Below are 24,478 nucleotides of genomic sequence, written 5' to 3' on the forward strand. Positions count from 1 at the left end.
CAGAGACATGGGTCAACATCCATCATTTATTACAGCAAAAATATTTACAATGAATGTGTTCATATATTACAAAGAAAGTAAACAATAATAACTTAAAACTCCAGCTTCATGTGATAAGTACAGCGCGTGATAGAAAGAAATGGTCACTGCAACACTTTGCCGGTGCCTCTGCATCATGTGTGAGAAATACAAAATAAAAATAACACCACATCGTTCTTCAAAAATAATGACATCAATATCTCATATACATATTCGTCTATTACACATGATCTTACATTAGCTCTAAGATTTACATCACACTGTATGATGATAAAACCACAAAGTCCATGCTCTTGTTTTTAGTCTTGTAGGTAACTTAGTGGAAAACAAGGAGAGGTCAAATTCTCAGGAAAAACAAAGTCAAACTTTATAAACAGAATGGAAATACATAAATAATACACTGATAACTACCACCTCCAGTGCCCTGCCCTGAAGTTCTGCTGCCACTTCATAAAGCTCAGATGACAACCTCTGGGCACGGCACGGCCACAGAGGAGAATAATAAATAATGATTTCCAAGACTACAACGTTGCAACAATAGGCTATTCAAGTACTGTACACAAATGTTTTGGATAACAAGAAGGTCATGGGGCATTCAGGGTCAATGTTATGGCACCTCTAGATTTAGACATTTTATTTTGACACTTTGAGAATCATCACTTTTTTGACCAAACTGATGAACTTCAGGTCACATGTGAGGTTTGGTCCTGTAACTCGGGGCTTGGTTCCCAAAATACTTGTTCCGCTCTAATCGTTCTTGTCCTAAAAAGACTCATGTCTGTTTGTTTGTTAACCGATTGGTTGGATTGTCTGTTTGTAAGCAAGATTACAGAAAAACTACTGAACGGATTTGCGTGAAAGTTGATGGAGGGATGGGATATTGTCCGAAAAACTCTTTACATTTGACGCAGATCCAGGGATATTTTTCCCACTTTCTTTACCAGTATGAGATAGCTTTTTAAAAAAAATATTTTCACTGATTTCCCACAGATTAATTCATGTAGCTTGATGAACATTTTTTGGGAGCATATTTAGGAAACTGATATCTATGAGTGTGTGCAATTTGGTGCAGCTTGATTCAATTCAAGGGGATTGTTGGGCCTCGGCGGAGGTATGTGCTCTACCGAGTGCATACTACTCTCACAAAGATGGTAAGCATCACTGTAACACCTGTTGTTGCAGTATAAAGGGTTTATCAAGTTCAGACGTTGCCCATCACTTTACACAAAATCTCGAATAAATCGGTAAAGGTTTGTAATTTCTGCTGATTCATGTCAGACACTCCTTTTCCACTTTAGACCAATAACAAATAGTCTCCATATGACCTGTGTGACATTTAGTTTCTATTAAACACACGTGAACATCATAGATGTTCAGATCATCATCTTCAGATTCAGGGGTTGACATTCTCTTCAGCAGACAACAGTGTTGTAACAAAGTATATCTTACTACATCAGAGCAGATGCAGATGCAAACATTTTGGAGACTGTCAGTTGTTGTGTCATTGTCCTTGGTTTTACTCGTCCTTTACCAGTTTATACGGGAGTGAAATACAGAGACTTTACACTCTAAAGTTAAGTTTGTTCCCTGTGCTGTGGCAACAGTCTGTAGTTCCAGTCCGGCATTGTAAAATTTTGTAACATTGAGTAGATATAGTAAACATTGTTACATGCGCTGGCTCAGGTTTTATCTTGACAGTGTTCAGCTTGAATTTCAATATGGAATTTGCTATACAAACATACAGGGTTGTGGTTCAGGACATTACCAATGTTTATATAGTTTCCTGTGGTTACCTTTAAATTCTAGTAGCCCCCCTTGTTTTAATGGCTTCCAGTGTTTTGGGAGGCTCACCCTTGTTCTACCTCAGCGACGGAACCAGATCCAGGTGTTTATGAGCCAGAACGCCACAGTAGCAGAGTAGAGGATCACCTCTCGCTTGGAGCGCTCTTTGTTTTCTTCCTCAAGAAGCTGCAGACGCCGGTTCAGCTTCACAATCTGATTGATCACACAAAAATAAAGATGTTTTCTCAGTGTACAAGTGATGTTACTGTGTCCATGCTGGAGCTGGGTAAGATATGATTAAGTTTCTATCTATGATTGATGTTATTTAGGATTCAATTTAAATTCCAAGTATGAAACAATACACATTTTTCATGGGACTATCTGTTCTCAGATCAATTTATAACAAACCGCACAAGTACAAGAGTTAATGCTGTGGACTTTCTTCCCAGCCCATGATGTGAGAAGTTATCGTATTTTTTTGTTTACAGTCAAGTGTCTGAAAATGCCAACTGTCACTGATCTGCCACTATTCCTCCAAAGCAGCCTGACATGGGATTCATCAGCATACCAACACTGTCTGCACCTCACAATGGAAACATTACCCACACCAAAGGAGTAGGGAAGGACAGCACATGTCACCTAAAGCAGACATTTCAGCCCATGAGACGAATTACCTGTCGTCGTAGTGAGGAGGCGTCCACTAAGCCAGACTCATCAGGGTTTATATCCAGGGCCAGGTCCAGGTGTGTCCTTTAGAGATAAACATATTTCAGTTTAAAATATCTCAACTTCATGAATTTCAACCACAGTAAGCAGCTCTTTTTTTCTGAGAAGTTTCGTGATCACAGCGAGTTCAGAGAATTTCAGGGACAAAGAACAGACACCTGCGGTGGCTGTCATCCAGGACCTCAAGGACCTGCTGGTACGCCCGGCGTGTTGTTGACTGGATGTAAGACAGGACCCCAGCAGCTGTGAACAGGTTGATGCTTGCATCCTCGGGGGAACAGAGGGGGGGACATAAGCGGACTGGGGGAACAGAGGTGGACGGGGTGACACTGGCAGTGAAGTGAGTGGGGGCAGAAAGATACAGAAATTAGATATTTTTTAAACTAACAAAGAGTGAAGGGGAAAAGTAACAGACAAGAAATTTTGAATGGAAATTAATCAGCATGGCGTCGTAACATTTCAGATGTAGAAGTTTTCTTACCTTATATCACTTCTGCTGGCCTGAACGCTATGGCGGCCAGATATGTGCTCACTCGCACTACGCTCCCTTCGAGAGCGAGCGTGAATGTGGCCCTGTGATTGATACAAACATTTAAAATTATGTCAGAATCAGGTTAAATGTTGACAAATTAAAACCATATGCGTTAACAAGTAACTCCATGTCATAGCAGGATAGGTGACACACATGTGCAGCACAATCAGCTAGAACAAGTTAAAGCAGATTTTCTAGATTCTTAAATGCTGAATACCTTTCCACCAAAAACAAAAATAAAGGCTTGCGTCTCTTCTTTTCTCTGACCTACTGTTTCAGTTTTGTCAGCTGTCTTTCTTTAAACAGACGTTTACTCATAAGTACAAGTCATGTTTTGAGATGTGATTCTATGTTCCCTTGACCAATCGATCGTGAAGACACTTTGGGAACCTGCTAATTTGCTCATTATGTTCACCTAAAAAAGAGAGGAGGGCCAGAAGTGTTTAACATCCTTCTGTGTTTCCCATCATCCACTTTGTTTTGTGCACCTCCCGACCAGCAGACAAATTCTATTCACGTGTGTGATTTTTTTTTAAGAGAAAAACTTAAATGTCAGATGACTGTTTCCCAATGAGGCACTTTACAAACCTATGATTTCAAAATGCACCAATACTCAGTTTCAATATCCAATGAAAGAATGTGTGCAACTTGATCTCCTCTTGTAACTAAAGCCCGGCACTTTTGCAGCAGGTATTTGTGCTTTTATATGATACCATAAAGAAAAGAGGTCAATAATTAAACTAATTTAAGGACACATCAATTTAGTACATACAACAATGCCTATTTGGATTTTTAAATACAATTTCCATATTGTTTTTTTATTGTCATCTTCAAAACAACTTTCTGCTCTGACTGCCTTACACACATTTCCACCTAATCTGATGAATTTCTAAATGTTATTATGTCTACAATATTTTAATGGACAAACTTACAGATGTGATTAATTAGTGACATTACAGAACAATACTATATACTATATATTTTGTAGTAGTGCACCACAATTTGCTCAAGTACAGTCAATTAAAGATGAGAAGTATAAGGAACATTGTAAAGAAGCCTTGACGTGAGCCTTACCATCTGGCTGGGATTGTTCTGTGAGGAGGCAGATTGCTCAGTCTCCAGAGAGTCCAGTGACTGCTCTGTGAGGGTGAGGACTCGCGGCGGGGCCTTCATGTTCAGGAGGTCCACAGGAGGGATGGACTGAATCAGGTCTAAATCTCTTGGACGAGAAAATCGAGGGTCAGCATCGTCACCTGTGGATGAAGTGACAAGGACATGCGATCACAGTTCCAGCTTTCAACGGGTGATAGTGGCTTAGTTGTGTGCTTGTTCTGGATTTAATATTTAGCCCAGCACCAGGTCAAGATGCATTTTCAGGTGTGTTATTATGGAGAGATTATTTCTGATATGGAGCTAAAATGTCCAGAACATTTATGTGCTTTATCCAGCACATTATATGGTGATGCATACATGGCCGAATATCACAAACTGTATTTCTACTATGACCCTGTTACTGACGTCCTGTCTCTGGTCCTCACCTGCAACAATAATCCTCTCAGGAACCTGCATCATAGTTGTGTGAGTGAGCATGGGCAGCTCAAGCGGGAAGGACCCTGTCTGGTTCTCTGAGGCCACCTTCAGCGTGTCAGGGATCCGCATGCGCTGGCTGATGCCTTCTGTGTACTCCAGCTCATAGTGGATACGGTTTATCTCAGCCACCTCTGCAGAGGGGGGGGCGAAGTTTGGCCCACTCATCCAGCCTGTGAGGATATGGAAAAACACTTGAAATACACTAGAGATGGTGCTGTCACAGTGGCAGGTGTAAAAAAGAAAAAAAATCACAATAAGCTCATAAGTGTGAGATCTGCAGGTTTGCAGTATCTCTGGATTTATGTTTTCACTCATCACAACAAAGCAGTGTAACTGTGTTTAATTTAAAATTTACAAATATGCCGAATGTATTCCTTTCCAAATGGCTCAGTGGCAGGTGGTGCTGTCCACAACACGATCTCTGGCTCGTGTTGTAGGGCACTTCCCATAAATAACCGAGTAAGCCTGAGGACAGGAGGTTTGTGGTGCAGCAGCCAAAGCAAGTCAATGATATAAGAAATAACATTACAGGTTGTATTGCAATAAATTACATGACGCTGACATGAGGTGAGGCAGGTGTTGTCTCGTGGCTTTAATGTCACTGAATGAAATCCCACAGACAGAAGACGCCATGTCTAAGCATGTACGTTAGCTAATATCAAGCTAATGTTACTAGTCTGGTGTCTGAGAAGCGTTAGCTACGATTAGCAGATGTTGACTTTACCACAACACGTTAGCTAGGCTGTCTGTAGTAGCAGGCGGGCTAACCACAGCTATTCACGGCTTTACTCGGCTTTAGCTTCTGCGGCTACTTACCGTTAGGGTTTTAACAGCAGGGTTTAAAATGTCATGTGTCAAAAGGTCGTTTATTCTGTAAAATTAGCGGCATTAACCGGGAAGTAGGACGAGCGACACGGAAACACGCACCGCTCCGGGCCAGTGTGAGGAGCTTCTGCCAACACACACCCCGTGTGTCCGTAGGGGCGGAGGTTATGAGCTACGTAGTCAGTAAAAGGGAGGGACACCCCACAGGGACCGCTCGGGTTAAAAAACGAGCGCACATGAATGAAACGCTGAAACGAGTTTAAATAAACCTTTATTGATCACATTGCACGTGTCAAACAATTTCACAATAAAAATAAACTTTGGTTAACACACATATTTGCTGTTTTATGGCCTTGTTGTTGTTACAGGATTTAACCCTTTTAAATACTCTTTAAGATCTTCATGGAAAACAGATTTGACAGATTTTTGACTAGAACATTTGCATTTGTAACCTATATAGATTTTTGCAATGATAATTAATACATTTATGATAAAGAAAAAGTTTCTTCCTCAATGTTCAGTCATAGTTCAAGAACCCAAATATACCATGTTCATAAAATAAAGTAAAATCTTTGTACAAAGTTCAATACTACTTTTTTAGAATAAGGACAATACAAAAATATTAGTTTTAGTAGTTCCACAGACATTTAATGTAATTGAAATAATTACAAAGATATTACATTGGACTTTTTTGTTTATGTTTTTACTTTTATTATATATATTATCCATTATTTTTTATTTAAATATTTGCTTGTTGTGAAGCACGTTGTAACTGTGTTCTGACAAGTGCTATATAAATAAAGTTTATTGTTATTATTATTAAATAAGTAAATATTTGGTCGAAAATATCAGTAGCTGCAAACACATGAAGAAGAAATCTTGAGTTGGAGGCGCCTCATCGGAGATGTTAGTCTGGAAATACAACTCCCACAATCCTAACGTGTGCGACAGCACCGCGCATGCGTCGTGCGTCTGGGCCATTATTTTGTCCTCCTCAAGCTTCAAATGAACAACAGGCGAAGCGTTCCTTGAAATGAATTAAATATTAATACGCGGAAGGAGCTTTCTTTCCTCCTCGTTCACCACCGCGGACGTTCATGGAGTCTCTCGGTCAGTAGCTCGCCGTGTCGCCGGGCTGTTCGCTCCTCGGTCGGACTCGAGGCCGAAAACAGTGCTCGGAGTGACAGCCCCGTTAAAGGCAGCAGATTGGGTGTTTATCTGGTTGACTAGCCACCTAGCTAGCTCCGTAGACAGCTAAGAAGGGGAGGAAGAGCCCGAGAGGAGCAGCAGGACACTTGAGGAGACAGAAGAGCTGTGGCTGACCCTGTTCCAACCTGCTGAGGGGATGGCTCACCTTCGAGACATGCAGAACCAGGTACACTAACCCTCTTTATACTGTCACCTCCCTTCCTCTGCTCCCAGACAGGGCGAGCCCCCATCACCGTCAGCTTTTCCATGAATAGGTGGGTGGGGGTCTGAGCCATCAAGTGAACATCCTTCTCATTACCAATATGAATTCATTTCACTGTTTTATCTTCCTGCCATTGTCAGCATCAACATTGGAAAAACACTTAATGAGAAACTGTATATTTCATAGCATCAAACATTTAAAGAGCCTCCATTGCTTTAGAGTTACAGTTGTCACATGCAGCTATTATATATATATATATATATATATATATATATATATATATATATATATATATATATATGTGTGCTTCATACTCAGTGAAATCACGACTGATTTCCTGCTGGTCTAGAGACAGAAAACCACTTAACTTTCAAGTGTAATGCCTCTTGCATTACATCTCATCGCATTGGATCGAGAGTCCACATAATTATATGAGTAATTATGCGGACTCTCGACTGAATCATGGGCATTGACACAGTTAAGAAAGGTTAATCATCCAACATCTTTATATATCAGCAGTGGACTACAATATAATGTAGGACAACAGCTAGATCTAACTCCCAATTCAAAGTAAACTTTATACTAAGCAATCATATGTGAAACAAGTTGTTTCTGTGCTGTTTAAATGTTCAGCAACACTCTTACCTACAAGTCATACTACAAGAGATGTGCTCATGATATGCATTCTTTTCTGTCTCTGATCCAGAATACCCGGTTGGACCCTGAGGAGTACTTCACAAAGCAAGAGCGGATTGGGAAAGGCTCCTTTGGAGAGGTCTACAAAGGCATCAACAACCGCACAAAGGAAGTGGTGGCGATTAAAATCATAGACCTGGAGGAGGCCGAGGACGAGATCGAAGACATCCAGCAGGAGATCACAGTGCTGAGCCAGTGTGACAGTCCTTTTGTTACCAAGTATTATGGATCATACCTGAAGGTGGGTTGATAACACGAGTACTGGAGCGATGCATACGCAGGTTATGACAGCTACAACATGAAGAGACACACACAGTGCTGTACAAGTCTTTAATCAAATCTTTTTGTTCCCTCTCAGGGGACCAAGTTGTGGATTATCATGGAATATTTAGGTGGAGGATCTGCTCTGGATCTGGTACGAGGCTTCTTCATTTATTTGCTGCTTACAATGTTTTGTACAAATTTCACAGTAGTAGAAGCAAAATCTGACCTGCTCTTGTCATTGTCTCCCGATATATTTTGTGCCTTTATCACTCTAGCTCCGTCCAGGGCCTCTTGAAGAAACGTACATTGCAACAATACTGAGGGAAATACTAAAGGGGCTTGAGTATCTGCACTCTGAGAGGAAGATTCACAGAGATATTAAAGGTAATAAGCACTCTCTTCATGCATTGATGACTACACAGAAGTTACGACATATACACAAACATTCAGGTGGAAATAGTCACTAGCTGTCTCCTCTTTATCGTCAGTTTATTTTGTTTTACAGTCTCATCCTTGTACAAAGCCTTAATGCAGAGCTAATTTGGAGTTTGCAGTATTGAGTATAGAGAGACTTAAACTTAACTTTAAAATGCCTTTAATAACCTGTATCGGCAAGTACAGATAATGCTGCACTATAGGGTGACTGAGAAATAGCATGAAGCAATGATCAAAGCTGCTGTGTAACAGTATGCACATCCAGTTTAACCAGATGCTGGACACACAGAATACGTCCACACATAGAAATATGCTAACAAGCTGCAAAAAAAAATGGTGTGTGTGTGTGTGTGTGTGTGTGTGTGTGTGTGTGTGTGTGTGTGTGTGTGTGTGTGTGTGTGTGTGTGTGTGTGTGTGTGTGTGTGTGTGTGTGTGTGTGTGTGTGTGTGTGTGTGTGTGTGTGTGTGTGTGTACTTACATTTTACAAAAAAGAGAATTTGATGTTGATTTATGTTGTTAAATATTAGAGAATCACAAAAGTAAAGCTGTCAAGTTGGCAGATCAACAAAGATAAATAATAAAACAGTGTGTAATGTATTATCCATAGAGAGTGAATGTGGTGTTTGCTACAATGAAACTAGAGAGAGTACTCTGTCGTGTGTGTGTGTGTGTGTGTGTGTGTGTGTGTGTGTGTGTGTGTGTGTGTGTGTGTGTGTGTGTGTGTGTGTGTGTGTGTGTGTGTGTGTGTGTGTGTGTGTGTGTGTGTGTGTGTGTGTGTGTGTGTGTGTGTATATATAAAAGTATTCTGAGTCCATCTGTTCATCCATCTGCTACATGTAATGTGCTGAAAGCGGCTGATTACATTTTAAAAACACTTAATGAAGGATTTTCTGAAATTACACTTGATTGGCCTTAAAGCACCAACAAGGAGTTTTGAACCGGGATTTGAAACAGTCTTATTTTAATATTGCTGCCTCTTTATGGCCTACAAAAACAAATGAGACAATCAGGGAGAAAATTGCCTTTTTCTATAAACTACCCCTTCTGTCCACAGAGACGCCAAAATCAATGAAAATGAAAAGTTACTTGTAGGAGATTTAATAAGCAACAGCACCTTAAATACTGTTTATCATCCCATAATATTATCATCCCAAATGGGAGTACATTGTTTTTGAGCGGCCCGACAAGTTTATTGATGCTGTGTGTTTAACAAATCTAGTGAAACAAACACAGAAAACAAGCCTGTACTGATTCTTATTTGTTCTTGCCTTTTGACTTTTATTCTTTCTTTTTCTGCCTTTCTCCAAGCTGCCAATGTGCTCTTGTCGGAGCAGGGCGAAGTGAAGCTGGCAGATTTCGGGGTGGCAGGACAGCTGACAGACACCCAGATTAAAAGGAACACGTTTGTGGGCACACCTTTCTGGATGGCTCCAGAGGTTATCAAACAGTCGGCTTACGACTTCAAGGTGAGACCGCAGTGGACAAGAGACGACAGACAGTTTAACTGTACTTTGCTTAGGTTGTTAAAAGATGATTCACTTAAGCCAAGTTCACAATACAAGACTTGCTGTCTTGCGATCAGGAGTCACGCAGTCATTGAGAGTTCATGCTACATGGAGACTGACATCAGGGGGTCACACACGACACAATATTTCACCAGGAGAAACCCCCGACTAATATGACTGGTCTCTAAAGTATTTTTGATCATGAAAACACATGTGAGAGTCCGACTGATCCTTCTGCTTTTCAGTGACATCCTGCCCATTATGACACATCCAGCTGCAGGAGGTGAAACACTTCACTGGACGTCACCGTCGTCTCGTGCAGTCGGCTCACGTTTTTTCTGTCCGAACCCTTATTAGTCCAATGCAGTAAATGTGAGCTGCACTGAGTTTGTGTTACCCTGTCCCTCACACACATGTTTATTGTTTGTTTTCTTCAATCACAGACATGTGCAGTGTAAAAGGTCAGGGGGCATCTCATCAGTACATTTACCTTCACCCCGTCCAAGTCTAGTCAGAGTCTGTGATGTGCCGGCAAGCCCCTCAAGTCACGTCTTTGGAGATTTCACAGAGAGCGATTGGCGACAGCCGATTGAATGACGATTTGCCCCCGATGTGGGGCTTTTGTCAGTGAGTGGAAAATCTGGCTAAAAATGAACAAGGCTTTTCACTTTGGATTTCACTTTGGTAGAACATCAGGTGATAAGGTTTTGTCATTGGTGGTGGCACTGATGAGAAATTTTACGCATGGGGAAGAATGATTTGATACACATTTGAACTTCTATATTTTAAGGTCCTTTCACAACATCCAGTGTATATGAACTCACACCTTACTATCACATTTTCTCTCCCACTCAGGCTGACATCTGGTCCTTGGGCATCACTGCCATTGAGTTGGCCAAAGGGGAACCTCCCAACTCGGACCTACACCCCATGAGGGTCCTCTTCCTCATCCCCAAAAACACTCCTCCCACCCTGGAGGGGCCTTACAGCAAACCTTTCAAAGAGTTTGTGGAGGCTTGTCTAAATAAAGACCCACGTTTTGTAAGTAAAAACCTTGTGCAGGCATTCAGACATGTTTGTTTGGGCTAAATGAAATTAGAAAATTGGAAAATAATTCCAGATTTGCACTGCTGTTCTGGTGTAAGTCCTACCACACTTTTTGTGATTTAGATTAGTTTGTCCAAGCTTTAATTGGAATAAGAATTTGTTCTGTACTTTTCCAAATATTCAAACAGGATCAAAATCACATTCTAGTAATGTTCTAATATGTTAAATCCAATTTATGTGATGGCAGACTTGCTCACTTCGCTTATGATGTAAATACTAGACAACTGATTCCAGCTAATTCTTCTTCCAGTCACAGAACCTACTGATGACACTCTCACTGAATGTTCATTTTTCTCTATTCTTCCTTCTCGGCAGAGGCCAACCGCCAAAGAGCTTGTGAAGCACAAGTTCATCACACGTTACACAAAGAAGACGGCCTACCTGACAGAGCTGATTGACCGCTACCGACGCTGGAAGTCAGAGGGACACGGGGAGGAATCCAGCTCTGATGACTCAGATATGTGAGTCTCAAGAAACCCACATTCTATATACATTCACTCTTTTTCAAGTATCTGTTCACACACAAGCAGTGTATATCATGTTTGACCGGTGAGTCTATACATGTGTTCCAGTGACTGTTAAAGGTGAAGTTATGGCTTTCTCATCATTCATGTAGACAGGAGGAAAAACATTCTTGGTCATGTGACCTCACAAAACATGTTTTTGGTCATAACAAAGTTCAAACCCTAGCTGTGACACAACACAAATGTCTAATCTGAAATTATGACATGACAACAGTTCAACTTCAGTGTGACATTATAATGTGACTTTCTGGCCATTATTAAACTCAAAAATATAAGCAGAGATTGTGATCATATTTCCTGCGACGTGATTGTTTGAGGCGAACAACCACGCCTTCAGCAAAGAAGAGAGGATAATACACATGCGCATGAATACATATTATTCGCTATAGATACATTTTCTTAGTGTTCACAAATACAGGCTTGTTGATTCATTATATGTGAGATCATGTTGGTGCTGCTCATGTATGTAAATATTTGTGTCTCCTGTTAATTCCCCACCCTCACATCTTTTAGGGATGCTGATGGTGACGTGGATACATGTCCCATGTGGACCTTCCCCACGGTCAGACCCAACTCTATGAACAAGTTACAGAAGGGCTACACACACACAGATTCCGATGTAAGACACATCCAGCACATACATACACAGATTCATATCTATTGTTTAGTTTTTTTCCTAACACCCTTTTCTCCCCTTTGCAGTCAGGAGACTCAGTGAAACGACAACCTAAGTCACAATGCTTGTCTGCTTTGGTAACTCCCATTTTCAGAGAGGTATGTGTGAGTCTCGGCGGTGTGGATAATAAAATATTAAATTTAGTCATTTAATTGTATTTCTGCTGATTAACAGATAAACACATTGCAGCTTTAAGCTATCAGAACTTCACATTTCATCCTGGTGCATTAATAAAATGCATTAATAACTAGAACATCACTTTATAGATTTTAAATATCCGGCAATAATGGGGAATCGCTTAAAACGTAAAAAATCTCACATTGTTAAAGTAAGTGGTAAAGACTTCCTGGATCGGCCCTTTTGTTCTGGATCCAAGCCAAAATTTAATGTGTTCTTTCATCCACCAAGTTTTGTGGAAATCCATTTTGTAGTTATTGCATAAACCTGCTGACAATCAAACCAACAGACAGGGGTGAAAACATAACCTCCTTGGCAAAGGTAACAATGTGCGTCTGGGCTGCAACAGTGATTTGATCTGCACTGCATTTTTTTTTATCACGTGAAAACCATCACCGAGTTTTATCAGATTTACTGAGAGGCTTACTGATGTCATTACATGTCTGACTGGTTGGGTTTGTTGCTAATTTAGCTTTATTTGCTTCCAGAATGAATCTTTCTGCTCCTTCAGGAAACAAGTGAAGTTTCTTCAAGACTGTTTTCAAAACCACGTGTTTATTATACAAACTCAAAACCAGATCTTCATGATAAAAAAACGGGAACAAAACAGTTTACATTTGTATTCAACAGTAAAATTAAAACAGAAAAGAGAAGAGGAGCATGTAATTCTGAAGACGAATACAATAAGCAACGAACCTTGGCTTCTCTGTTTATTGTACAGCCTTAAACTTCACTTATTTACTCTGTACAATCCTTTCTACTTGATCTGTCTTGAACAACAGTTGAAGGAGAAGCGGCGGGCAAGTGGCGGAGGTGTAGGAGCTATCGAGGAGTTGGAGAACGCCTTCAACCTCGCGGAGGAGTCCTGTCCGGGCATCTCCGACCGCCTCGTCACACATATGATGGAGAGAGTGTGCAGGTGATTTGACAGCAGCTCTCACAGCCGTCAGATTTGGACGTTCACTAGGCGACAGAGAACGTGTCATTATATTCTAACCATCTGCTTCCTGTCGTTCTTTCAGGTTTTCTTTAAATGGTAACACCACCCCGTCTTCGCGGTGAAACCCCCAGCTGGATGTAACTTAAACCTGTCACCCCTTTTTTCTGTCTCCCAGACCCCCCCAATGTCTCAGATAAGGACCACAGAAGAACACCCCCCCCCTCCACACACACACCCTCCTCACTACCTTTTGCTCCCTTCCTAGTCCTGTCCCTGAAGAGATCTTTTAATTAGTTATAATTAAATATTTTTACAGTTTTTTCTTTAAGAGCGGAGAGTATTTAAGACAAAAAAAGCCACAACATTTAGAGCGTTGTGTATACCTGTTAGGTTGAGAAGAAAAAAAACTATAATAAAGTTTATGGAAAATGTCTCGTTGTCTTCAATGTGCTGTTTTAAAGGTCACTCAGACCAGAGCGCCACATTTTTCAGTCCCAACCCAACCTGAGCCCAATGCAGTTAACATAAGCTGCAGAGTTTATGTGACCCTGTCCCTGACACATGTATTTTTTCCTCTTATCACAGACTCGTGCAGTGTAAAAAAGAAATCAGCCAAGCCAATGTGACTGACCCGACATCATCTCAAAATGTATGTCCTCACTCTAGTTCAGACATGTGAGTTTCATTATTATTCTGTAAAATGCAATGGTCAGTAATTAATACCTGGAGAAATAATTCATGTTAATAACTAGAATGGCCCTTAGTAGAGCACACACCTCCTCCAAGTCCCAACAGTCATTACATTCAATCAAGCTGCACCAAATTTATATCAGTTCCCTACATGTTTTTTTAATTTTTTTATGTAATCTTGCTCACAAACCGACCAACAAACGGACAGAGGAGAAATCCTAACCTCCTTGCTGGAGGCAATTTTGATATTCATGTAGCCAACAATTATAGAAGTTAAATCTGTCTAATTGTTCCTTTTTTTTGGAGATTGTGAAACTATCATGTATTATATACATTTCTAAAAATAATGTGTGGTTTTTGTCTGTCTGAGGAAATTACTCATGGAAACCAAATACACACACACACACACAAATAGAGCAGTAATCAGCTGATCTGTGACACTCCCATGTGTTGAGCAGCTTCAGGCACTAATAACATTACCACTCCATCAAGAACAGCATGTAACAAGACAATTTATTACAGGATTACGATGGAGCTTGAATTAACACACTGTCTCAGAATGTGTATAAGAAGGTAGATTAATGGTTATTAAAATTTTATTTACTGAGAAATCATAAAATTAACATTTTCTGGAAAGACTGTTCAAGTTTAATAAAACCTTTATTACAATATATGTATCAAGAACAATATTTGGTACTTTAATATTGGATAAAAACAGCACAAAGAGGAATGTCAAGAACATATCTTGGCTGGTGAGGGGGAAACCATTGGCTACATTGACCTCGTCGGGTCACCATTAACCTCTGTGGCCATGGAAACCACAAAGTAATCAGCAGTCGGGACACATGAAAGTTGATACTTCGTAAATCTCAATGAAACAAAATGCTCCCTGGCACAGGACTTCACTTTACAATAGAGAGGAGATATTAAGTAAATACATCCGATTCAAAGATGCACCAAACAGAGGTGTGTCACAGTAAAAAAAAAAACACCTCATTTGTCTGTCCTTCATTGGTCAGTTCTACAGGAAGACTAAGAGGTCAAGGGTTACAGGTTCTTTCAGATCAAACTCAACCAGAGCTTAACAACACTTCAGGGCAGTTGTACTTCATGACACTGATCTGAGAACTGCACTCGAGGGTAAAATAAGGGAGGAGCCGAGAGAGTTGCATGCATACGAGTGAGATAACATAACGCTGAGCAGAGTGAACCCTATATGATGGGAAGCTTGTGTGGTTATCTTAAAATCATGTTTGACAAAATGAATGTTGAAACAATGAAATGAAAAGCTGCTTCTGCTATGAGTTTTCACCATAGTTGAGTCTCCCGATGAAGCGCTCTCACAGCTAATGCTACTTAGCATGAGATGATTTTGGACTAAACGCACTGAATCCAAGCACCAATACTTTGGTTTTTCTCAATAGCAAAAAATAGGTAAGGACAAACTGGAGAAGTAACAGAAGATCTCAATGGATTTGTATTAAAAAATATACTTCACAATTTTTTTAAGATGGGTCACATGACTTCATTTGAGTAACTGGCATAAGTTTTAAAAAAACAAACAACAAAACATAAAAAAAAAAAGAAATAGAACCGTGTGTAAATATATAACCATAACACTGTTTGAATATATTTTACTGTATGTATATTTTTTTTAAAAACTCCAGATCCCATGTGGGACTGAATGAAGATAGTGGCAATCAGTACGAGTCAATCCTCTCTGGTCAGACATGAGCAGTGGCTCAAACACCTACAGTGGAAAAAAGAAAGAACTACAAATTATCTTTCAAATTTGTGAATATATTTTAACACTTTCGTTTAGATATTTAAGTCAAAAACGTAAGAAATGAGGCGTCCAATTGTTCAGGGAACACAGTGTAATTTGCAATGTCTGCATTAGGCCTAGTTCATGCTTGTTGTTCCTGCCCTTGAGCACCAATCCAAACATAACCACAGCTTTAATCTCAATGCTGAGCGTACACATGGATTAGGTTCCTACCATGGACTGTTCACACGTCCCCCTCGCCGTCTCCCTGCTTCTGCATCTGGGCCTGCATCTTGGCGATCATCTCCTGCATCCGTCTCAACTGTGGGAGAACATCACCGTTTATCACAGAGGGAAAAACGACTGCACTTAAAACAAGACCCATTCACTTAGACAGCTAATAGTTTCTTTAATTAATTTGATCTGTCAGTCTGGCTGAATGTACCATCACTAATATCTGTCTGCCAGTTGTAAATTATTGATTAGAAACAACTGCTCCTCATTGACTGCTTGGACAGAAACCAACTGTGTACATGAATTATTTAGCAGCTTCACAGTATTGTGAGTTACAAAAATAAAACAGAAATCTTGTACTTGTTTGACAACAGCCAGCAGCCAGTTAGCTTGGCTTAGCATAAACAGGGAGAAACAGATGTTCAAAAAGTCTTCATACTAATCTACTTTATATTTATTATAGATGTCAAACTATTCCCTTCAGGAAACCTGGACAACTGAGGAAGATGAGGAGAAATGCATTTCTCAATACTAGCGTAGTGTCTGAAATGTCTCACCTCAGCCTCCTTCTCCTGCAGGATCATATCCTTGTCCATTTCCTCCGGCTCCGGTCCGTTTCTGTATCGATGGAACAAGTAATTACTTTCATGTTACCGTTTGTTGTAATATTTCTATAGAATAACTGCCAATTAATGAATCATTACAAGTCGGTTAAATGCACAACGAGAGAGGTTATAGCTGTGTATCTGTGTGTGTAGGCGTTAAAGCCTTATTAATCTAATCATTAGGCAAACTTGACAAAAGCCACATGGAGAAAGTGGAAGAAAAGGGTCAGTGGGTTAGTGGAGTTTTTCTTTGCAGGAAGAAGTAAGAAGTAAGAAAGTGGGCATCTACAACGAGTAACTACAGAGAGATGAATGCGGAAGATTCAAGAGAGAAACAGCAAGTGCAAGAGTCAGAGGAACAGTGTTACCTCCCCCAGAATGAAAACAAACAGTACCTCCAACAGTCCACTCATGGGATTGGACAAATCAAGACCAGCCATCGTTGGACAGATGGCGAGGCAATGTGAAGACAGTAAAACCACTCCCTTATCCTGGGTTGGCTTTGGAGGAAAAGTCTAAAAGAACCTTTTTGGTCTACTTGGGGGGGTTAAGTGATGATGTATCCACACTATGTTAAATGAAACATATAGAAATCCTGTTTACAATATCTACGTATCTCAAACTACACGTGCTACCGACTAACCAGGTAAAACCACAACCCACCACTACCCAAATACCACAACCTAACTGGTGTGGTTAACATGCAAACTGATGAGTTAGAGCTACTGCACTACAGAACCGACACGAGGTCAATATTATATGAATCAAATAAGGAAATGAATGACCGGAGATCCAATCATTATTCATCACTAAATGTTTAATGTAAATGTTTCTGTGGTGTGTGTGTGTGTGTGTGTGTGTGTGTGTGTGAGAGACTAGGCTTTTTCAATGCGTCTCTAACTAACTGTATTGGAAATATTATCATTTCTTATCTGAGGTTTGCTGTTTGAGCTGGAGGGGGGAGGTGCAGAGAAGCAAGCTGACAGACAAGTACGTACGCAGGAGACAGAGGCAGAATATAACCATGGGAGGACAACCTGCCACCCCGCTTGAGGCGGTCTGAGCGGAAGTTCTCATAGTGCAGGTCCTGGGTCACTTCCTGTAGGTCCTGCATGTGGGTTCTGTTGGGATGTGGAAAATTCAACAACTATTACATACTTGTGCACAGACGTTTTCGAAAACTGCAGACGTGGGGAATAGAGGCGGTCTGGTTATGGAGTTCACGTGAATTTTCAGGATAGTATTTATATTACCCAAGATTTTCTGAACCACATAATAATGCTAATGTTGGTAGACATTTGGACATGTGTGTTGCATCACTTCGGATATTACATAATGTTTTATCCTTTCTTGCCTTAACTGCAGCGCAACTTAAAAGCTAAGATAGAACTTTACTAATCCCCAAGGAAATTCTTGTGCCAGATCTTGCTCCAAAGTTAAAAGTACAAAGAATAATATAACAATATCAACAAATAAGTTAAGTAACATAAAAGCTAGTGGCAGAGGTAGAATTTTTCTTATTGTGGATAAATACATTCTGGCAAAGCGTATTCATAATTTCACCTAACTAGCTCTTTCTTCTTCACACAGAATGTTTAGGAAAACAGAAAACACTTCAATTTCACAGAGTAAGGAAAAACTTGAGCCTCCTCTCGCTCCTGGACCACTCACATCAGCATGGTCCGCAGCTTGAGGAAGTCATTGTGTTCTGGGTTCTCCACCTCCACCACTCCCCAGGGGTACAGGCGGCCCCTCACCTTCTTCCCTTTGGCCTCAATCTGCTGGTTGGATCCTACAACTGCGAACGGGATGCTGGCCTGGAGAAGAGGAGAATCTCATGCGTCTTTTCCCACGGATGAACCGCCCACATAAATATTTATCATAATCAAATCACAAGAGTAATGGCCCTAATTGAATGGAACTCTATGGGAGGATACAGAACTGCTTATATTTCTGTGGCAACAAAAACATCAACTTATCTTTAGAGAGTTTACCTTCAGGATCCTAGTTTGCTCTTTGAAGTCTTCATCCTCATCCGACTCAGCATCAGGAAGGTGGTAAATCTTAATACCATGTTCATCGATCTCATCCAGAATCTTGCAAAGAAAACAGTGAAAAACACAGATTATCAGGACAAATAACCTATTCTTCTCTTTTTAGTGAAGACATCAGAGATATTACTAAAGACAACATAGTTAAGCTGCTTTCAGACATGTACTAAACTCCAGTCTTTTTCCAGAGGTCAAGTCATGTCTTGCCCCCTGCACGCTCTACCTATATGCCTCCCCTCGTCTGACAGTTCCGCACATTTTACCACAATTTCCTGCTGCGTTCTTCATATATTAAAAAGGTAAAGTCTGGAAAATGTCCAGCCCAATTTTCTGGAGAGTTCATGTCTGAAAATGGCTTTAATGTTATCACTGGAGTTGTACCTACAATACAGTATACAGTGAGCTACTGTTCATCTCAAAATGGAAACCCCCCTCAACAATGGACAGCTCATGTTCTCACCCTGCGCTTGAGCCTCTCCCTCTCTCTGAGGGTCAGAGTGTCGGCCTTGGCGATGACAGGAACCACATTAACCTTGTTGTGAATGGCCTTCATAAACTGGACGTCCAGGGGCTTCAGGCTGCTCAGACAGGAAACAGACAGATGGAGGGTCAAAGAGAGACAATGGAATTTAAGTAAGGATTTAATGAAAAGCAGAGAGTGGAACTTCAGTGTATGAACTGAACTGTATTCAGTTTATGTGCGAGTTGTGGGGTAGGACTCACCCGTGGCCGAGCGGGGAGATGAAATAGAAGCAGCAGTGAACTCTATTGTCAACAATGTGTCTACGATTCAGACCGCTCTCGTCATGGAGGTAGCGTTCAAACTGGTCATCGATGTAGCTGATAATAGTGCTGAAACTGGACGAAAAAAATATAGATCACATTAAATACACAGTATATCACAATGAACTCTACCAATAATATCTCAAAAGCCCAGATGGGAGAAAACATTCTCCTCCTGCTATAATTTACAACATTAAACTTTTATTACTTTGAGAACTTCATCTCTTCATCAGCCTACGGTCAAAAGAGATTTCATACCAGTCCTGGCTGTTGATAGCATCTCCGTATCCTGGTGTGTCTACCACCGTGAGACGGAGCTTCACTCCTCGCTCCTCAATTTCTACAGTCGACGCCTCGATCTGAACCGTCCTTTCTATCTTTTCTGTTAGAAGGAAAATAGTTAACAAAATATGAGAACACGGTACAGGATTTCTTACTAAATTGTTTGACCTTGTTCATTTTGTATTTTTAATACAAGTTGTTTACAGAAAACTCAAATAAGGCTGCAAATAAGGAGCATTTGGATAAAATAGTCATTAAATCATCCATACACTGCAAGAAACAAAGCCTAGCATGGGTTTGTGCATAAATCAAATGTGTGAGGGTGTGTTTTACCTGCAGCTCCAGGTATGACCCTCTCGGGGTAAAGGTCAGTAAGAAAGAGGCTGTTGATCAGGGTGGATTTTCCAAGTCCAGACTCACCTTTTGACAACAGTGGAAAAAATGTTAAAGAACCATCACACAATAAACATCAGTCTGAGAAATCAGGATTAAAATCAGAGAAACGTTAAAAAAAAAAAATCTATTTTGAGATAACTTCTTCAAAATACAGATTTCAGTTTCAACCCCAAAAAAGAACAAAAACATCAGTTCGCTGCAGGAAACGAGACGTCTGCTTGACACGCACACTCGGCCTCTCACTGCACAGAACATTTGTATCAACATAGAACTGTTGGGACCTAGTTGAACAATAGACAACTAAATCTGACTTCACCATTATTCTTTACAGAATAATGTCAGGTGGACGTTGATAATCAGCCAGTAGCAGAGAAGAGAGGAAGACGACTGCTTAGTTTCACTCATGTTAAAATGAACAGTGAGTGCTTTGAGATTGATTATATTTGAATGTCTCTGCTGATATTTTCTGATTGTGCGAAACAAATCGTGACTGGCTGCACACAAAAATCTTGAAAACTTTTGGATATGACAATAAAAATAAAAGGAATATAAAAATCTCCAGAGTTTGTGAGTTGATGCTCATGAACACAAAAGGATAATTGTCCCACAGTCAAAAGTGTCTTTAAAGTCATGATACTGCAGATACCTTAAAATTAGTTTTAGTCTTACAGTACAAATACTTTCTGCATAGAGAAGTCCTATTTTAGAACATAGGACATATCCCTTGTAAATTTGAAGGTCTTCCACACAAATTAAGTTACCAACTACCAGAGATGTTAGCAGGTGTCAGCGGCCAGCAGCAGATGTTCATATCTTCAGTTGGGTACCTTAGAGTCATCAGGTGTTCCGGGCTTTTAAACGCAGCAGCGTAACAAGCCGAACCTGAGGGTAGGCTGAGGCTAAAGGTAAATCTGACTGGCTACTGGCTGGCAGTACTATCAAAGCCATGTGAACCGCTCAGTAGATAAAACATCATTACCTCTATGCCTTTTTAAACTGAACACCTACTGGCACAGTCAGCAGAGTCAAAAGCTGTCCCATTTGAAAACATAGGACAAGATGGAGAATATCCCCTTTCTGTTCTACTTTTCTAATTAACTCGGACTACAGCAGCGATGTAGCCCAAGCAACAGCAAACAGGAAACTAAAATGCAAAACATTTAAGGAAATATGTTCCTCAATTCTCATGCTCATGTTACAGATGCTAAATAATCTGCCTAAAGCTTGTGTGCTCTACCCAGGAATGCTGCTACTGTGATTCCCACCAGAGCCGTGGCAAAAGATTTACAGAAGTTTTTGCTACATCTTAAAAACTGGCAATTTGCCTAAGATGATGGAAAATCAATGTTGACATATATTTATCACCCTACAGGAAGAAATCTTCATTTGTACATCATTTGTGTGTGTGGGGGGGGGACTGCAACTATCTGAGTATGCAAGAAAACACTTATTTATTTAAGAACATAGTAACAACAGGGACAGACAGAAGGTTTAGAAGCACTCAATGAGTGTTCTTGCAGCAGCTGGACGAGCAGGCCTAGTCCACACTGTATGAATCAGTCCCTCGAGGCCCACAGGCCACATTCCACTCTGGTTTATTTTAAAGCAAAAGGATGAGCAGCATTCAGGGGGCGCTCCTACCCTCCCCCCTATCAACAAGCACAGAGGTTCACACAGTCGCAGCACTCCCATCCAGCAGTTTACACTGCTGCTGTGCTGACAGCAGCTGAGCAACTACACTGATGTGACATCTGCCATTTTACACTGCCCACAATGCCTCTGTGCACAAGATACAGCTGAGTATTACTGAACACAGCTTTAAAGACAGTACCACCAATGCACTCTCAATATACAAATAAAAGCAGTTACAGAGGTGAACGATTTTTAATTTAAACTAATGTAGAGGCCACTGCGTAAAGAACAACTGCATACTGTATGTTCCACCTTAAATTCTTCCCAAATACAGATTCAAACGAGCCAAAGAAAGCGTTTCTCAGATGTCAACGTTTACTGCAGATATCGAGCTTGAAACGTGTTATCACAGAGCAACACTATCTTTATATTATCCAAATATTCATAGTACCACAGAGTGTCACATAGTACCAAGAAGATTAGGACAAAATTAGTAATGGTAATAAAAACAGCAATCACCCACTCACCTACAACCATCAACGTAAACTCGAATCCTTTTTTTACTGACTTGCGATGAACCTGGTTAGGCAGGTTGGCGAATCCAACGTACCCTGGGGTCTCAGGGTTGGTGAACTGGCCCTGCTGTAGAAGGACACGTCGAGCACAAAGACATACGAGTAAAAATATAGTCATAATGTTTGGTGACATTAAAAGTTCAGATAAAATACTGCACATAATTATTACTTCAGCCGAACATTGTTCTGATAATATAACTAATTATAGGTGCTGGAGTAGAGATCACTGAGGAGACATCTGTTCACGAACAACCGGGGTATTTAGGGAGGGAAACAGTGACCTCTCTGCCGTCTGTTTGCCAAAGACCTTCCACCAATCACTCCAGTGTTTATGGCTATTTACTACAGACAGCGACTCAACAGACCCTGTGACTCTGCTACACAATGTGAAATTCAATCACAGACGTACCTGCTCCATGGTTAAGCTTGCTCGTTTTAAACCATACCGTTTTGTATTATTTATAAACCTTCCTTTCAGCAAAGGTCATGACTAATAAGACAGATAAGCACTGTGTTCCTGTTTCACTTTTAGCCATTTCGACTCGCATGACGCCACATCAGTAAGTCATGTGGAGGAAGAGCAGCTCCACCAAGTAACTAATATTTGTGGTTGGAGCAAAGCAGAGAGAAGCAGCGAGGCACGGAATGTCCCAGTGAACCGAGCGGCAGCGTTGAGTTTAGAGAAGAAATCCTGGACTGAATCAAAACGAGACATTCAGAGCAAAATCTTTACACCTCAAATGAAGTTTTAATCCTGAGAAAAGTGGCAAAACAGTAACACACCACCTTACTTTCTCGTCATTATCAACGCTGAGCTGTTAAACTGGAAACACAGTCACTGAATCAGACACAGGAAGTTCAGATGAAGCATCTGTTTTGTCTGTTTCCCAGCACTCACCTTCATTTTGTCGGCCTGAGACATTTTGTTCTCCTTGTTCAACCTTAAAAGAAAACAGACGACATCAGAAACGGAGAAAAACACACAACAGCAGAGCAACAATCATCTTCATTTTACTACAATCCTCTCCTGTGTGAACCTTTTGTTTAAAGCCGGTAGTTCATGCAGCCACACACTCGCAGGCCTGACTGTGGGAGACAGGAAGTCTGGTTTTGTGTCACACATTCGATCTCACCACTGAACAAAAAAAAAAAAAAACTGCCTTGCTTTTCCTGCTTGCTGCATCACAGCTGTACAACACTATGATGTGAGGATTAGAGATTAAAAGATGTCTATGCCATTAATCCCAGCGTCTACACACTGGTGTCATATGTTTGCTGCTTTGTTACTAGTTGGTGTGTTGTGTGTGTGCGATTTAAGTGTCTTCGATTCAAACACCCTGATTCACTGAAACTAGCAGAAACACACCCACAGCAACTCACGGGTGTTACAATGAAAGAGACAATATAAACTGTTCTTACACAGGATGTGTCCCAGTTACTTTAGAAGCCAGTTTGAGGTAATTCGAGACGTACTGCTAACCCAGATCATCCAGAAAAATGTAAATGCTAACTAAAACTGACGCTGCTAATGTCCTTCCGTTCACTGGTATTGAAATGTAGACCAACCGGTTATTTAGCATCGGCTATTTTCATAACGGTAACAAGCCCGAGGGCGTAAAATTGGCTGATGCTACAGTAGTCAGGGGGAAAAAAAGACACTTCAGTTGTGATTTAGTTGTGGAAAAGCTAACAGAACTAGCTGAAATCTAAGCTACCACAGCAGCTAACAGCCTCAGCTAGCTGCTCAGAAACTTGGTATTAGCTTAGCGTTAACCACTAACTAGCCGAGTAGCTTCTCTTCCTGCAGGATGTTCACTTCAACGGAGCTAACGTTAGCGAGCCACACGCAACTCGGTGATGAATAAGAGATGAGCCAGAGGAGTCGGCGGCGTTACCTTTTCAGTCCCGACGGTGCACAGAGCTACAGACAGTCTGGAAGTTGTCGGTGAGCAGCAGAGACTTGGCGGACACCTCGAATTCTTCAGATTCCGCTGCTGCAGCTTCCTTTAGCTCACAGACCACAATGCACTGGGCGAGAAGAGGAGCAGCAGCACCAGCAGCAGTTCAGCACTGACACCGATCTCTCACTGATATCACTATATCTGCAACTAAAACTTCACTGAAACACACTGATATTATTATAACTGCAACTAAAACTTCACTGAAACACACTGATATCTACGTTAAATCACACGTTTCTGTTTGTGAGGTGAAACTGTGGAATTATCCTGACAAT

The 24,478-nt window shown here is 40.8% G+C and overlaps 3 protein-coding genes across 4 annotated transcripts; 1 reads left to right on the top strand and 2 right to left on the bottom strand.

Moving 5' to 3' along the window:
* Positions 1-12: 12 nt before the first annotated feature.
* On the bottom strand, positions 13-5,684 carry mffb (mitochondrial fission factor b). Its single transcript, XM_035170313.2, has 7 exons — positions 5,486-5,684; positions 4,618-4,839; positions 4,154-4,332; positions 3,029-3,120; positions 2,706-2,876; positions 2,496-2,571; positions 13-2,034 (listed from the first exon to the last, which is right to left on the bottom strand). Exons 2-7 carry the CDS (start codon positions 4,832-4,834, stop codon positions 1,903-1,905), a joined length of 867 nt encoding a protein of 288 aa, XP_035026204.1. The 5' UTR covers positions 4,835-4,839; positions 5,486-5,684; the 3' UTR covers positions 13-1,902.
* Positions 5,685-6,437: 753 nt separating this feature from the next.
* Positions 6,438-13,660, top strand: stk25b (serine/threonine kinase 25b). The gene is made up of 11 exons (XM_035170152.1): positions 6,438-6,869; positions 7,612-7,842; positions 7,960-8,016; positions 8,141-8,249; positions 9,609-9,766; positions 10,661-10,846; positions 11,228-11,373; positions 11,950-12,055; positions 12,139-12,210; positions 13,072-13,208; positions 13,312-13,660. The coding sequence occupies exons 1-11, from the start codon at positions 6,840-6,842 to the stop codon at positions 13,349-13,351; spliced, it is 1,272 nt and encodes a 423-aa protein (XP_035026043.1). The 5' UTR covers positions 6,438-6,839; the 3' UTR covers positions 13,352-13,660.
* Positions 13,661-14,560: 900 nt separating this feature from the next.
* sept2 (septin 2) lies at positions 14,561-24,311 on the bottom strand. Of its 2 annotated transcripts, none has more exons than XM_035170155.2 (13): positions 24,138-24,311; positions 23,141-23,183; positions 22,195-22,309; positions 19,973-20,059; positions 19,616-19,739; positions 19,298-19,432; positions 19,035-19,152; positions 18,518-18,619; positions 18,195-18,340; positions 17,522-17,644; positions 16,476-16,536; positions 15,919-16,006; positions 14,561-15,669 (listed from the first exon to the last, which is right to left on the bottom strand). In XM_035170155.2, the coding sequence occupies exons 2-12, from the start codon at positions 23,162-23,164 to the stop codon at positions 15,929-15,931; spliced, it is 1,113 nt and encodes a 370-aa protein (XP_035026046.1). In that variant the 5' UTR covers positions 23,165-23,183; positions 24,138-24,311; the 3' UTR covers positions 14,561-15,669; positions 15,919-15,928. The 2 variants fall into 2 exon arrangements, with proteins under 2 accessions (XP_035026046.1, XP_035026047.1); XM_035170156.2 differs by having other exon boundaries at positions 17,561-17,644; positions 24,138-24,306.
* Positions 24,312-24,478: the final 167 nt, after the last annotated feature.

The sequence above is a fragment of the Hippoglossus stenolepis genome, chromosome 11, assembly GCF_022539355.2.
Source record: "Hippoglossus stenolepis isolate QCI-W04-F060 chromosome 11, HSTE1.2, whole genome shotgun sequence".
Taxonomy (NCBI): Eukaryota; Metazoa; Chordata; class Actinopteri; order Pleuronectiformes; family Pleuronectidae; genus Hippoglossus; species Hippoglossus stenolepis.

Coding starts and splice junctions, on each gene's coding strand:
- mffb (XM_035170313.2), bottom strand. CDS start 4,834: ATGAGTGGGCCAAACTTCGCCCCCCCCTCTGCAGAGGTGGCTGAGATA. Junction 4,333..4,617: donor TGAGAGGATTATTGTTGCAG/GTGAGGACCAGA, acceptor CTTCATCCACAG/GTGACGATGCTGACCCTCGA. Junction 2,572..2,705: donor CTGGATGACAGCCACCGCAG/GTGTCTGTTCTT, acceptor TTATCTCTAAAG/GACACACCTGGACCTGGCCC.
- stk25b (XM_035170152.1), top strand. CDS start 6,840: ATGGCTCACCTTCGAGACATGCAGAACCAG. Junction 9,767..10,660: donor AGTCGGCTTACGACTTCAAG/GTGAGACCGCAG, acceptor TCTCCCACTCAG/GCTGACATCTGGTCCTTGGG. Junction 10,847..11,227: donor TAAATAAAGACCCACGTTTT/GTAAGTAAAAAC, acceptor CCTTCTCGGCAG/AGGCCAACCGCCAAAGAGCT.
- sept2 (XM_035170155.2), bottom strand. CDS start 23,164: ATGTCTCAGGCCGACAAAATGAAG. Junction 22,310..23,140: donor CTCAGGCCGACAAAATGAAG/GTGAGTGCTGGG, acceptor GTCCTTCTACAG/CAGGGCCAGTTCACCAACCC. Junction 20,060..22,194: donor GTTTACGTTGATGGTTGTAG/GTGAGTGGGTGA, acceptor TGTTGTCAAAAG/GTGAGTCTGGACTTGGAAAA.